Source organism: Physella acuta, unplaced genomic scaffold (assembly GCF_028476545.2).
Source record: "Physella acuta isolate Inbredline_101_S28 unplaced genomic scaffold, ASM2847654v3 ptg000131l, whole genome shotgun sequence".
In the NCBI taxonomy this organism is placed as follows: Eukaryota; Metazoa; Mollusca; class Gastropoda; family Physidae; genus Physella; species Physella acuta.
This window is the reverse complement of record NW_026731650.1, coordinates 102,013-116,384: the sequence shown is the minus strand read 5'-3', so window position 1 is coordinate 116,384 and position 14,372 is coordinate 102,013. Positions and strand designations below refer to the sequence as shown.

The 14,372-nt window shown below is 33.8% G+C and overlaps 2 protein-coding genes and 1 long non-coding RNA gene across 3 annotated transcripts; 1 reads left to right on the top strand and 2 right to left on the bottom strand.

The window, feature by feature from the left end:
* Positions 1 to 27: 27 nt before the first annotated feature.
* On the bottom strand, positions 28 to 4,221 carry LOC131935055 (protein lin-12). The gene is made up of 4 exons (XM_059291340.1): positions 4,041 to 4,221; positions 1,912 to 2,064; positions 1,453 to 1,590; positions 28 to 1,211 (listed from the first exon to the last, which is right to left on the bottom strand). Exons 1-4 carry the CDS (start codon positions 4,111 to 4,113, stop codon positions 1,153 to 1,155), a joined length of 423 nt encoding a protein of 140 aa, XP_059147323.1. The 5' UTR covers positions 4,114 to 4,221; the 3' UTR covers positions 28 to 1,152.
* Positions 4,222 to 4,465: 244 nt separating this feature from the next.
* On the top strand, positions 4,466 to 6,888 carry LOC131935103 (uncharacterized). Its single transcript, XR_009385902.1, has 3 exons — positions 4,466 to 4,675; positions 5,785 to 5,929; positions 6,472 to 6,888. It is a non-coding gene; the product is annotated as an uncharacterized LOC131935103 (long non-coding RNA).
* Positions 6,889 to 8,838: 1,950 nt separating this feature from the next.
* LOC131935101 (ankyrin repeat domain-containing protein 10) lies at positions 8,839 to 14,137 on the bottom strand. Its single transcript, XM_059291418.1, has 6 exons — positions 13,745 to 14,137; positions 12,550 to 12,708; positions 11,443 to 11,534; positions 10,166 to 10,602; positions 9,820 to 9,936; positions 8,839 to 9,352 (listed from the first exon to the last, which is right to left on the bottom strand). Exons 1-6 carry the CDS (start codon positions 13,988 to 13,990, stop codon positions 9,216 to 9,218), a joined length of 1,188 nt encoding a protein of 395 aa, XP_059147401.1. The 5' UTR covers positions 13,991 to 14,137; the 3' UTR covers positions 8,839 to 9,215.
* Positions 14,138 to 14,372: the final 235 nt, after the last annotated feature.

The window sequence follows — 14,372 nt, the reverse complement described above, 5'->3', positions numbered from 1 at the left end:
GTTGAGACAAAAAAAAACCGCTGCATTTTAAAAGTTTTTATTTATGTAAAGTTACCACAAGTATATATTTTAATTAAGTGTTACAAAAATATCAAATTAAGTCTTTAAAAGCAAGCACTTCTGTTAAGTTTTATCTATTGATGTGCTTACACATGCACAATTTTACAATGAAGGTTTCAGCAAAAACTTTAAAAAAAAAAATTGGTTTAAATTTGGTTTCACTTTTATCACCTCAACACATCAATAATAGTTGATAATATAAATAACAATGTTAATTAAGTACAAGTGCTGGAATGATTATACTCTTTGATACAGTAATACAATGTGTACAAGTTTTATTTACAATAAAATAATCAGAAACAAATAAACTGATTAACATGGAATGGGGTAGCCAAGTAAACAAATCCACCAAAACTGTTTAAATCCAGATACTAAGTTGGGACTTTGAACACATCCTTGCAATGTTCTCATTGTGACATAGATCTAGTATTAGTTCACAAAGTAATTCATGCATGTACCTGTTTAGAACTGACAGACAGTAGAACAGAGGAAATAGAGCTCACTTGTTTGTAGAACTCTCAAACCCCAGGGATGTGCTACAGATTCCAAACTCAGAGGTGTACCCATGTGCTCTACTTCTCTGCCATGCCATTCCAGTGTCAGTTCATGGGATCTTCTAACACTGACATAGCTTCAGTTAAACTGAACAACACATAGGAATGTACACATCTACTTCCTATGAAGACATGCCCTGCATGGGTTCTCTTTAAAAAAAATATTTAAATAAGTTAAATGCTCATGTAACTTGTTATGGCCAATTATAGATTTAAAATAACATGACTATTAAAAAAGTGGATGTTTTAATAAAGGGTTTTACTGGTAGATATTTGTTTTTTAAATAGTAATTTTCTGACTAGGACTGGATACCAATTATTTATTGCAAGGTTTCGAACTAATCTTGGCAGTTATCAGTTACTTACATTTGCTAAAGCAAAGATTTAAGTATAAATATTTTCAGCAAATTGATATAAACCGGTATAAAATAAATGCAAGCATAACAATTTATATTTGATATAAGTATTATAAGGCACTAAGTATACAACATAGTTCTACATAGTTTAAGTAGGCAAGTTTAGTTGGCAAGTTTGCCCATCAAATTTTAAGGCATGGCAGAGTTTTGGGAGCTTTTGCTGACAAATCTTTTGGGCATCCTGTGGAGGTAATTATAAAATATTCAGTTCTAGATGTTAGAAAGTTATAAAAAAGGTTGTAACAAAATATTAAGTTTCCAATGTTAGAAATGCTGTTACAAAATACTAAGTTTTCTATGAGAAAAGGTATTTACAAAATAAACTTTGGATATTTTCAAATGACTTAGTGAGAGTTCTTTAAATTGAACTTTTTGAATCAAAATTAATGTGAGAATTAACAAAAAGGAGAAAGTCAACTTACTAATGTGGCATCTCTTCCCATAGAATCCAGTGTTGGAGCATTCACACTTATAGGTTCTTGTATGATTCTCCGTCATTATAGGGGAGCAGACGCCATTATTTTTGCAAGGCTTCATTCGCTCACAAATGTTACTCTTGCCTAAAACATATTTGAAATATTTTCATATTAATTTTTTCCACCCTTATTTTTATTAATGTTAAAATAATTTTCATTTAGTTAATGTATAAAAACTAATTTACAAAGAAAAAACTACTATTATATCTGGCAAAGAATATCAGTATGATAATGAACTTTCACTGGGTTAGGCCAAGTCTGTTTTTTTTTAAATTATTATAAACTGCAAACGTAAAGCTGTTATAACTGTGTTGATGACTTGAAGAGCAGTTAGACAAACCCCTGGTCAAGCCCCGATTCAACACGCCAGTTAGGAACTAGCTGCATATTTCATTATGATCTCACCATTAAAATCATTCATGCATTCTTTCAGATTGTCATAAGGAAAAGGATTTTCACATCCAACAGCTACTCCTTCAACGCAAGATCTTTTTTTATAGTCAACTTTGAACCCCTGGAATTTTCTACTGCATATGTAGTCCTGAATAGTCTCTGCAACTTCAAAAAAATTTAAACAATCACAATTACAGCAAAGAAATAGAATAAAAAAATTATTTAAAACAAACGGAAGCAAAAGAGAATATCTTTGGGAACATGTAGGTGAGAGGTGGTAGAGGAGATGCAGGCCACAGGCAAAGTCTGGCATGAGCTCAGGTGGCTTGCCAAGGACAGGGATATTTAAAGAATCAATAACATAAAACTTGCAAATGCAGAGAACATGAACAAATGTTTGCTTTGAGAATTTGTTTCAGTAAACCAATTTCCATGGTAAACTTTGCCATATTTTAATCAATTTTGCTAATATAAATATTATAAAAAATAATTGGCCTACTTAAAATGCATATGCGACATTTCTATTTTCTTTATGATTTATGCTAGCCAATCGAACTGCATTATGTTTATGTCTTCATTACCAGATGAATATGAGGAAAACCCTAAATGTTTTTGTCTTTAAAAAATCAATAAGTCATAAAACTTTAAAAGCCTGATCTACAATATCTATATTTATGTCAACATATGTTAGAACTTGACAGTGAATCAGTTTTAGTCTTAGATCTAGTATTTTCAGGGGTTTAGGCAAAATGTGAGGCGCAAATTGATGAGGCAGTGAAATGCGAGAAAATATTTGCGGAACAACAGATTAAGACACACTTTGTGAAACATTTATTTTGATTTCATGCTTTTGGCTGTTGTTTTCTTGGGATGTGCGAGAAGAAAAGTTATAAAATATAAACTAAACAAGTAGATTAAGTAGATCTATCAATCAAGAGTGTTGTATGCTTTTTTTTGTTTTTATTTTCTTGATCTAGATTCTAAAATCTAGGTCTAGATTTTATTTTAAATTAAAAAAAATTATGCCAAATCTAAACATTGTTGCTCCTATTTCCACTGATTTTTTAAAATATATAATGTGCCTTTCAAACATTTTGGAGGCTATTCATTCAGGGTTGGGTCCAATGGTTTGGCTGGGCAAGTCTTTAACTTTTATAAACTTTTAACTAGACTAGCTAGACCTAATCTAGATCTAATTTTTACATTATTATTAATAAATAATAAAATTAGGCCAGGCCCTAATTAAAAATTAAATTAATAATTTCAATAAGTAGGTAATAATTAATTTTTTAGCTAGCTGCCACAGCTGGGTTTTATGTTAGAGTGTTAGTAATACATTAACATACTAGTGACTTAAGTCTTAACTTAGTCTTATCTTAAGAGTAAGACTTAAGAAGACTTAAGGGGTCATCCATAAATGACGTCCTGCTTTTTTGACGATTTTTACCCCTCTCCTCCCCTCCATCACACATCGTTACAAAAAGCCAGATCCCCCCCCTTAAAATGGCCTAAAATGACATCACACCTCAGCCTACAACCCCCCCCTCAAAATTGAAGTTGAATTTTTTTTAAACATTGATATTTTTTTTTAAATCTTGTCTGAACTCTGTCAAAATGGAGTATTTTAATCAATTCCTATTAGGATTAGGCCTACAATTTATTAAAACAGTTTTCTAAAACACGAAATAACGTCTAAAATTCATTTTCTAACATTGCTTTTTTATAATGCAAAAGTGTGCCGTTGCAACATCTGAACCCCCCCCCCCCCCCTCCTCACAAAATTACGGACCCCCCTCCCCCCTATGAGTGTGATGTCATAATTTATGGATTATGGATGATCCCTAAGTGCCCTAAGACTGGCTAAGAGTAAGGAGACTTAAAACTTTTACAAAGTTTTTTAAGTTAAAAGTAAAAGAGTTAAAAGAGAGTTGAGTTTGAGTAGAGACAGTAGACTCAGTAGAGAGTCGACTAAGACCTGAGACGCATAAGGCCTAAGACTGGTCTGAGGCTAAGACTAAGTAAAGTTTAATTAAACTAAGAAGTTAAAGTTAAGACTAAGAGTAGTAAGTACTAGATCTAAGTAAAGTAGTAACTAAGAGTGAGCAGAGGCCTATCAAAAATATTAAAATAATTTAACCTACAGCAAGAGCTGATCAAAATAGAGGTTGCAAACACAAGTAAATGCATATTAGAGTTTCGCTTATAAAAGTTCATACTGGATTCTGACAATATTTCAAACAATTTTTTGGAATTCCTTAGACCACTAGTCACTAGACTTAGACTACGGATCTAGATCTACTGTCTCTACAGTAAACAATTTGTTTCCGTATTTGAAATCAATTTACCAACAACATTCAAACGACATTTATTGCTTAAAAATAATACTGTTTTGAAAAATCTCTAGAATCTAGCTATATTTTAAGTCGAAAATTTACAAGTATGAACTACGCAACGATTTTTTCAAAGATGGATTGATTTAGAGAGTTTATGTCTAAAGTTGCACGTAGTTTACGTTAGGCCTTTGCTTTCGTGCTTGTATAATTGATTTTAACAAACGGCCGTTACTCTGCTAGCCTAGTTGTCACATTGGTTTCTAAAAAGAAGAGCGTGTGTAGCGTAAGTTGACATTGGGTTAGCTAGAAGTAATTTTTAATAGAACAGCAATAGGGCCTAACTTATCTACCAAAATATCTAGATTCTAGTCTAGTTCATCACACATTGGCAAACTTGGGAATTTTTGGTGAAAAATCAAGGAAGCTTATTAAAAGAAGAAAAAGTAAGTAAAGTTAGTAAAGTATAAAAGACTATTAAAAGAAGATCTGGGGTTGAGGAGTAATGCGGTTATCCCGATTTTTTTGGACTTAGATCTAGAATCTAGATCTAGAATCTATATTGTGAATGGAGGCGAGCGAGTTGACGAGATTCCTTCTATAATGTTGTTGACATGGAGTAAAAACGTGCTTTTTAGATTTAGACCGTAAAAAAAAATAAAAAATAAAAACTTAGGCCCCTAAGCCTAAAATTAATTTAGAAATTTTATATTTTTAGAATAAATGCTATAAAAGTTGCAAATCCAGAGAACTTGAAAATAATTTGTTGAGTTTAAGGCTACATCTCTATTTATTTTCATCAAGCCTAAGTTTAAACCGGATGTTTCACTTTCGTAAGACAAATATTGATTGGCTGTACAGTAACTTAGTGATCGATAACTATTTGTTTACAAAACTTTGCAGATCAAGTTTTTAAATAACAATGCAAATTTAAAACCCCATGACCGAGTTTTCTATTTTTAGCTTACAATGTGTACAATAAAATCTATGCCGGCCTATCCAATAGCAGGATGCCATTGTTTATGTCGCCATTACACGTGAAAACCAAATAATTTTTGCTTTTTTTTTAAATTTTATTTAGTTACCGAAAATATTAAAAACATCAAATACGTCCAATCTTTAGTAAAGTCCAAAAATAACCAGAAAGACAGGATTTTATAACCATATTAATTGTAACTACGCCGTGCAAGATTTTTAAATTAATTTATGCACCTCTCAAATACCTTTGAGACTTTTCTCGCTCGTGTCCATTGTGGTTGATGCAATTTGTGCAGATGTTTTCCTTCACCTCTCATATGGCTACCCCTGCCCTTTTGGCTTTTAGTTTTACCTTTGGCGATGACCCCTATGAGGATGCCAGTCTGCATGGCCAGTCTCCACAAAGTTCAGTCTTGAGCCAGCAGCTCCCACATGCTGTTCTTTTGACTGTTGCCTTAACTCAGGATTTGGTCTCGTTAACACTTTACAATGAATTTACAGTTTAATTTACAGACACCTGTAATGAACTAATTTTAAAACCTAGGTCTACATGTTTGAGTTTATTAATTTTTTACAGATTTAGAAAATGTTTAGAGTGCAAAGGGCTGGCGGTGACGGTGAAGAAGAGAGGAGAAAAATGGAGGAAGAAACTAAACTAGCTCGATTGGTTACCTATAGGAATATAATAGCTTTTGGCATTTTCTGTGGTATAATCAGAGCAAGTAGGTTTAAACCTTTATCTTTATTTCTCAATAATAATCTTTTTAATGTTTTTCTTACCTTGCCATCTAAAGCTCAATTATTATTAAACATTTACTTTTAATGTACAACTATTTATGATTTAGAACTAGACTCTAAGTGCCTGTGAAGAATAAAAGGCATTCACTGTCCCAACATCTCCACTGATAGATTACTAAGAGAAATGCAAATAGAAGCCATTACAGAAATAAAAAAGATGGCGCTGGTTGGGTGCCGCACGTCTTGAGGATGAGTTCAGATGTTATTACAGTTACAGGAATAGCGCTTAGCTGGGCACCACAGGGGAGAAAAAAAAACAAGGCGGGCCAGTGAAGGCACACGGCAGAAAAACAACTGACAAAGGCATGACTATCTGGGGGAACTGCCAAGAAAATAGCCAGATACTGGCAAAAGTAAAGGGAGCTTTTTGTGGCGACCCCTCATATGTCTTGTGCACAGAAGGGAAAAGATGATGCTCAATAACGTGACATATTCTTTAATTTTTTTTTTTTTTTTTAAATTTCAGCCCCATGGGTCCTGAACAAGATGTAAGTTTCTTTGGATGTGAACATACTGAAGCTGCCAGTCCCCGTGTTTTGAAGTTGTTCCTGGCGCACTTTGCAAGAAAAAAAAACAATGATTGTAGATAACTTGGCATTTTAAAACGATTCTCTGTCTCTCAGTACTATTTCTTAGACTACAGCAAAAATGTTTTTAAAGTGATTAATTTTATACATAAGGTACATTTTGGTAATTTGATTATTTCACTGTAACTAACCATATAGTCATCAGATTTTTTTTTTAAGTTAATCATTAAATGAAGTTCATGAATATTTTATACAATGTGATAAATGATTAAGGTATCTGACCTTGTGACAAGGTAACATGACTTAACAGGAAGTTTGGCCTTGTACAAATAAACAAAAAAAAGCTCTCACAAATACACATTTTTTCCTTTCATTATTTGCTTATACTGGAATCTGTTTGTTGTCTTTGGCAATTAGTATTGTTTGTATTTGTATAGATTGTCAATGTTCTAGCTCGCATATTATTCTAGCAATGCAAATAAAAACAACAGTTCAACATAGTCTGGGCACAACATTTTAATATTTTTCATTATTTGAAAAGAACAAACTATATTCTGGTGAAACAAGATTAGCCTAACATGTTATTTTCAACTCTTTAGAAAATCAATGTTTTCATTTTTTTAATGCAATTATAAACTTTTCTATATTTAAAGTAAATAACAAAGATTGTTTATTAATCAAAGCACACAAATATCACTGTCCAATCAACATTTACACTAAAATGGTGTAAAAAAGTATACAATGTGGTCTTTACAGTGCTTGCTACTAAACACAAGGTAGATATTCTATTTAAATGTGTTTACATTTATGTAAAGCATCTCTGAGGCATACCTAGAAAAAAATAATTTAATGTAAATAAATTGGGTATAAACCACAAGAAAAGTGCAGGAGAGACAATATAGCACACAATAGAAGCAAACCAAAATAATATATTTCATAGGATATATATATTGAGACTATAGAGACAAATTTTGTAAGGCCTATTGTGCAGCAAACACCATAGCAAAGATGTGATCAAAGCAGTTGTGTCACATTTGATATAAAGTGGGGAACAGTGATAAATATGTATGCAATAGCACACAAGGAGTAACAAAACTATCAGTTAATCAGCACTTGATTCATTTGTTAAATTTCCTAACAGACAACCAATTTACCACGATTCATTTTTTTTAAAAAAAGATACCCGAACAAAAATCATAGGTGACTAATATACAAGATAAGTTTGAGAGATTCTTAAGTTTATGATCTATATATAATTTTAAAAATACTAAAATTGAGAAGCTTTGTAAAGATTTTTTGCAGCATATCAATCACAGAATTACCCTATTCAATGCTGTGTCCAATGTTTCGGGGGTATAATATCTGCATATCGTAAAAATTAAGCAGAAATTGTGAATAAAAATATATAAACATTCTAAAAGTGGTTTTCACTTTACTTTATAAAGAAAGATCTGCTTCCATCAGAAATATAGTCTTGAGGCCTCAAATGCAAAAAAAATATGTATGTACATAAAGTATCAATATGATAATAGACCACTCTAGCATTGACAGGCAAGTCTGTCTTTAAAAAATTAAAATGTCAGCAGTTCAAAGTCGCAAACAGTTTGAACAAATATATTAAATATGTCATTAAAAGATTTTGATATATAGCACCCTAAAGATTCAACATCAAATAAAATTATCATCAGCTTCATGCATATCCATCAACAGAAAATTAAAGTAACCTAGCAACCATCTGGTTTCTAATGTCAACAAAGGCTCTACATAAAAGTGAAATATGGAATAGTTTTTTTTTTTTACATCAACACGCACTAAAAGTAAAAAAACTGTACAATGGAAAAAAATGTACACAGCATAAACATTAAAATTTCTATGTACACATTTGTTTTTTAAAAAGTTAATGTCTTTTTTTAAAAAATGACATTCATTTACAAAAATTGATAAAAATTTGTAATGGCAAGCAAACATGTTATATTAGGTTTGAACAATATCAGAGATCAGATAAAAACTGACAACTTTTGATATTTGGGTATAACAGATATATTTAAAAATAAAGCTAGGAACACAATATATTGTTTACAGCAGGGGTCTCCAAACTACGGCCCGCGGGCCGGATGCGGCCCGCGGAGTCCTCTCATCCGGCCCGCGGAGACCTTTTTGTGCAACGGAAAAATCGTTTGTTGATGATGGATGAAAAACTTCGCCCAGAAAAATCAAAGACATGCCTGGAAGAAACTGGCCCCCGAACTGAAATTTGATAGTTAATGCGGCCCTCGGACTGAAAAGTTTGGAGACCCCTGGTTTACAGTATGGTCAAATAAACTGATAATGACCATCTGTCAACACTATGAACTTAAGTAATCTTGAACGAGGATAAATAATTATTTGTTTCAGAGAAAGAGTGGGGTAAAAAGGAGAACTTTCAAAGCACAGAAGGCTACATATTTTCCTTTAAACACACAACAGACCTTAAACCAGATTACACTTGTCTGTTATCAAACAATAGGCCAAACTGTCAAATCTGATAATTATTACAAGATTTCTTATGTGAAGTTTAAAAAGTGTAAACATTGGTGTTCTTAACAATATTCTATAATCTAATCTTTATTAAAAGTACACCCCTTCACAGGCTGGCTCAGAGGAGGAGTAGTCAGTTTTTTTAAAAAGTCTGGTTAGTTAAGGGTTAATGGAAAACACTGCTCATTGTGTTCATGAGGGTGCTATCGTAGCCCTGCTGTGCCAAGACTGATGCCTGATGCTCCATCATAGAAGACTGCTGTGTGACAGGACTGCCAGGCTTGATGGTAGTTGGAGGGGAATCTGAAAAACAAAACACCAATACTGTAGCAGTAGTTAAACACCAATATTGTAACAGTAGTAATAAATAGGATAACTGCAACTATCAAAAACAATCTATAATTTACCAAATCATCATAGGAAGTAATAATTAAACTTTTAAGAAGGCCTAATATTTTAATTTATAAAAATATATAACCTAATTAGGAGACACATAGATCATATTTTCCAGTTTGTGCCAAAGACAAATGGGGCAGATGAAGTAGAGTTCATCTGTTTAAACTACTTCTGAATACTGGGGATAGCGTGGTCAGCACTATGCCCAGCTGCCTTTGTTTCCCTGAGTCTGGTACCCATCAAAGCAGGGTGGACTCATGGGCATCATATGGACTTGAGCCTAGGATCCGAACTCAAGACTTTTGAGTTAACAGTCTAGTACTCTACCGCTATGCCATCCCAACATACACATACATACATAGATATAGACTTACCTGAGCAGATTTTTAACGGCTCAACTCTCATTGCAAGCACCCCGCTGTAGGACGATATGATGTTGTTGTTGCAAGCGTCTCCATATCTTTCTGCATGACTTTTCTGTGATGCAGGAACTAAAAAAACAAAGTCACAATGTAAGTTATTGTTTAGGCCTTGTATTTCAAGGAACAAAATTTATTTATTACAGTATGACATTCAAAACTAATCTGTACTTTATTCTCGTCATCACAGAAGATTGTAAATAGTAGTCACATTCAAATAAATGATGTACTCTGTAATGTAAACATGTGAGAACATTTTTTTTCTCTGCTCATCACAAATTAAATTAAGACAGGTACTTACCAAAACACCTGCGCTTCTGGATATGTGTAATGACATCTTCCTCATCATCAAATGACCTTTTCATTCCTCCAAAACATTTCCCTAACAAAGGCCCATCACTCTCAACAACTTGAGAACAATGCTCAGTCATTTCCTGTTCCCCCTCTTCCATAGCAGAGGAATCTGGTGCATCTCTGTTGGAAATCAGCTCACCATTCATAAAAATATTAGAGTCCGACATATCTTTCATTGTGTGGGAATTAAACATAGATGAGGAATGGAATATGTTGGGTGGGGAATGTGTCAAGCTTCCGTTGAGCTCAGAAATAGGCAGCGGCCATGAGTTGGAGCTGTTGAACTCTGCCTGTTCTAGCGCTCTCCTTAAAAGCTGTGCCAGCGCCGGGTGGTTAGACTGCTCCGCTACATCAGACGGGACAAGGCCTCTGTGGTTTTTCATGCTGGAGAGAACACAGAGAATCTTAATCAACAGGTAAATACACCATCTAGGTTTAATATACTTGAATGAGCAAGAGAAATAATTAATGGGAGACAACCAACAGTTGCTAACTGAAACAATTTCACACGTGAAAGTAAATGGCATGGCCAATTTAATCTTGCATAAATTAATTGTTAAAACTTCTGAAATAATGTAGTACTACAGATGTGACTAAAATACCAGAAAATTATAAATCAATTAACTAACATTAAAGAGCTGCTTCATGCATATTTAATTGATGTAGGTATTACTTTTCATTTAAATGTTAAATGCCAATGTGTCGCAGACACTATAAGCAGTTAGACCTCACTATTTAGAATCTTAATGTATCACAAGTTTAGATAATTAGAAACATACAATGGTGATTTTAAAGTAACAAAATAGAATTGTGTACTTTTAAAATGTAAATTGCTAGTCAGTATCAGTCAGTGATAAAATAACATTTTAAACCAAGTTGGCTACAGTTAAGAAAATTACTTCTAATAATATGTTATCAGCCACTTTATTTAAGCCTTTTATTTAAAGTTTAACACCCAGAAAGGTCTGGAGTTCAGATCTTGGTCCAGATCCAGGACTGTAGGACATCCCTGAGTACATCCAACTATGTTGGTTACCTGACTCACCATGGGGCAAGTAGTGGCAGATGGGCATAGTGCTGACAACACAGTCCCTTCATATGCCGAGGTCAAGAAACATGATAACTCTACTTCATCTGCCTATGGTTCTTTAGGTCTGAAAGGGGAGCTTTACTTTATTGTTCTAAGAAAGAAACTGAAAGTAAAATGCACTTAAATCAACTTACTCTAATGAAGCTCCATGGCTGACCAACAATGCCACACAGTCTGTGTTGCCAGCTTTGGCAGCCTTATGGAGAGGAGTCTCTCCCATAAAATCCTGGACAGGAAATAAAAATGTTTAGCATGATGATGATAGCTAACTAAATTTCCTTATAAAATAGATGTTAGTGTTTGGCTATGGCGTGATGGGGTAATTAATCAGATTGATTAATTATGATAGAACCAAGTCTAGAAGCATCTGTTGTTAATTGTGGCAAGCTGTAGACAGGTGTTAACAATATGTAGAAATAAAAATAGGATGACAAAGTTTCTATCACTTTTGAATATCACAAAGTGACACTTTAAACATTGAGTACAAAAGATATATATCCATTTCAGAAGAAATTCACCTGGCTTAACATAGTAAAAACTATAGAATAACCATAGATCCAGCCATAAATATTTATTGTGGCATTTATATATAACTGATTCAGCAGTTCAGGTGAGAACTAGTAATGAGTCCTTATTATATCACCATGGCTGATTGAAATGTCCATGACTCTCTAGTAAAAACAACTGTGTTCTTTAGTAAAGCTACAGAGGTCAACTAGAGAATAATAGAATAATTGATCCCATGAAACACCTAGCCCTAGCTGAATCTATCAATCATATTCCTTTAGTTAGACATCAGGGAACAGCGAATCACCTAGCTCTATTGCCCAACAATATGTTCCTTTAAATACCTGTTTCTTCCAACATTGTGAAACACCTAACTCTATTGCCCAACAGAATGTTCCTGTAGTAAATACCTGTTTCTGCCAACATTGTGAAACACCTAGCTATATTGTACAGCAGAATGTTCCTGTAGTAAATACCTGTTTCTGCCAACATTGTGAAACACCTAGCTCTATTGCCCAACAAAATGTTCCTGTAGTAAATATCTGTTTCTGCCAACATTGTAAAACACCAGCTCTATTGCCCAAGAGAATGTTCCTGTAGTAAATACCTGTTTCTGCCAACATTGTAAAACACCAGCTCTATTGCCCAAGAGAATGTTCCTGTAGTAAAAACCTGTTTCTGCCAACATAGTAAAACACCTAGCTCTATTGTCCAGCAGAACGAGAAGTAAATACCTGTTTGTTTCTGGCAGCACCACACTGCAGAAGGTACTTGAGACAGAGGACAGCGCCAGACTGTGCTGCTAGATGTAGAGGAGATGTGTGGGATCTGTGTGTGGGAATGTCCACACAACCACTGTGCTGTTTCACATGCAATTTCATCAAACAACTCAACTAGTGGGATGAAAAAATATGGCAAAAATAAATATTATGACCCCAAAGCAATTAATATAGTCATTTGGCATAATTTTTTATGTTTTACAGTGAGAGAGTACCGAGGAAGGAAGCAGAGGTATAACATTCATTCACTAAACCTAGCAATCAATGTTAGTAGGTCTTGGCCGGACAAGATAGCTTTGGGCCTAATAATTTAGGATAAGTAAATAACTACAATGTGATTCAACAAACACTGTAAGTGATTAAACTAAACTTTCAATCTAGTTCTATAAATATACACCACTTTAGACTCTGTGGTGGCAGTGTTAAGTTGCCACTTTGGACTTTAGCATATTGCAGTGTTAAGTTGATGCTATTTAAGTAAGGTCTTATAATCTTTTTTCCTTTTCTTTCGTTCCTTGCAGATCAAGTCAAGTCTTATACACATAGGCCGACCAATTTAGTATTTAGTAGTTTTTAGTGATAACTGACAGTTCAGTAGGTAGTCAGTTCTCGGGTGGAGATAAAGCCTGAGATGCCAAACAGACTTTAACAAGGCATTTTTATTTTCCTGTTTACAACTATATGCAGGGTAGGCTACCTTCTGGTAAAAAGTGCAGAAATGTCTGCGAAAACTTTCCAGAACCTGAATTCAAACACCCTTTTATTTTGATGGCAAGTGTTATTATCTGTAATGATCTGTAATCTGACATTTAATGTTTTTGCATTTGACCACTTTGTATTGTTGCCATTTTGCATTTTTTGCCTAAAACCCTCACCACTTAGCCGTGTTAGGCCACTCTTAGGCTAACTTAACTTGTTTAACTATCTCTATTATCAATTATCTAGTTAGTCTAGATTATGTTTAGATAAGAAGATCGACTTATTATTAGACATCAGATCCTAAATCTATCCAGTATTCAGATTTAAGTTTAAAATCATTAGATCTCTACTTTAAAAACTACTATGACTTAGTCTTTGTTGTTAATTTAAGTCAGAGATGCTGAGTTTTACTGAGTGTTACAAGTACAACCAGTGCCAGTGTGTTACTTACCTGTCCATAAAACGCGGCCCAGTGTGCTGGTGTCCAGCCGTTCAATGAATCTTCTTCAGAAATCAAAGCTCCAACACAAGCAGAAGATGCATCGCCGTTATTATTGTTATATAACAATGCACGACCAATAAGTGTGTCAAGCAGATGCCCGTCTCCGACATAACATGCGTAATGAAGAGGGGTCTGCATCAAAATTTGTTGACTTACTTCATCAAGCAGAAGTGGTGACTGCTTTTCGAAGTTCATTATTACAAAATAACTAACTCGAACTGAACGATTGGAGAATAATATCAAACGCTAAATCAGTCTATAGCTTAATGTTTAGCTAACTTTATTCAATCCAAATAGACTAAGCGTGACAACCACAATACCGGCTTCAAACTTCTTTGTTGTGTTTTGATTCTGGAGCATAAATACTAAATACCGAACTAACATTTGACACATGTGATATTCTAAGACGCAGATCTACAACATTAATAAAATTAAATGTAGTGAGATATATTTTATATAAGGTATTATTATAGATATATGATTCAGACGAATGTATACATTATAATCACACATAAAATTGTTGTTAAAGTCTGCATATTACTATGGCGCCACGTTTTTCGGCATATATCACATTTTA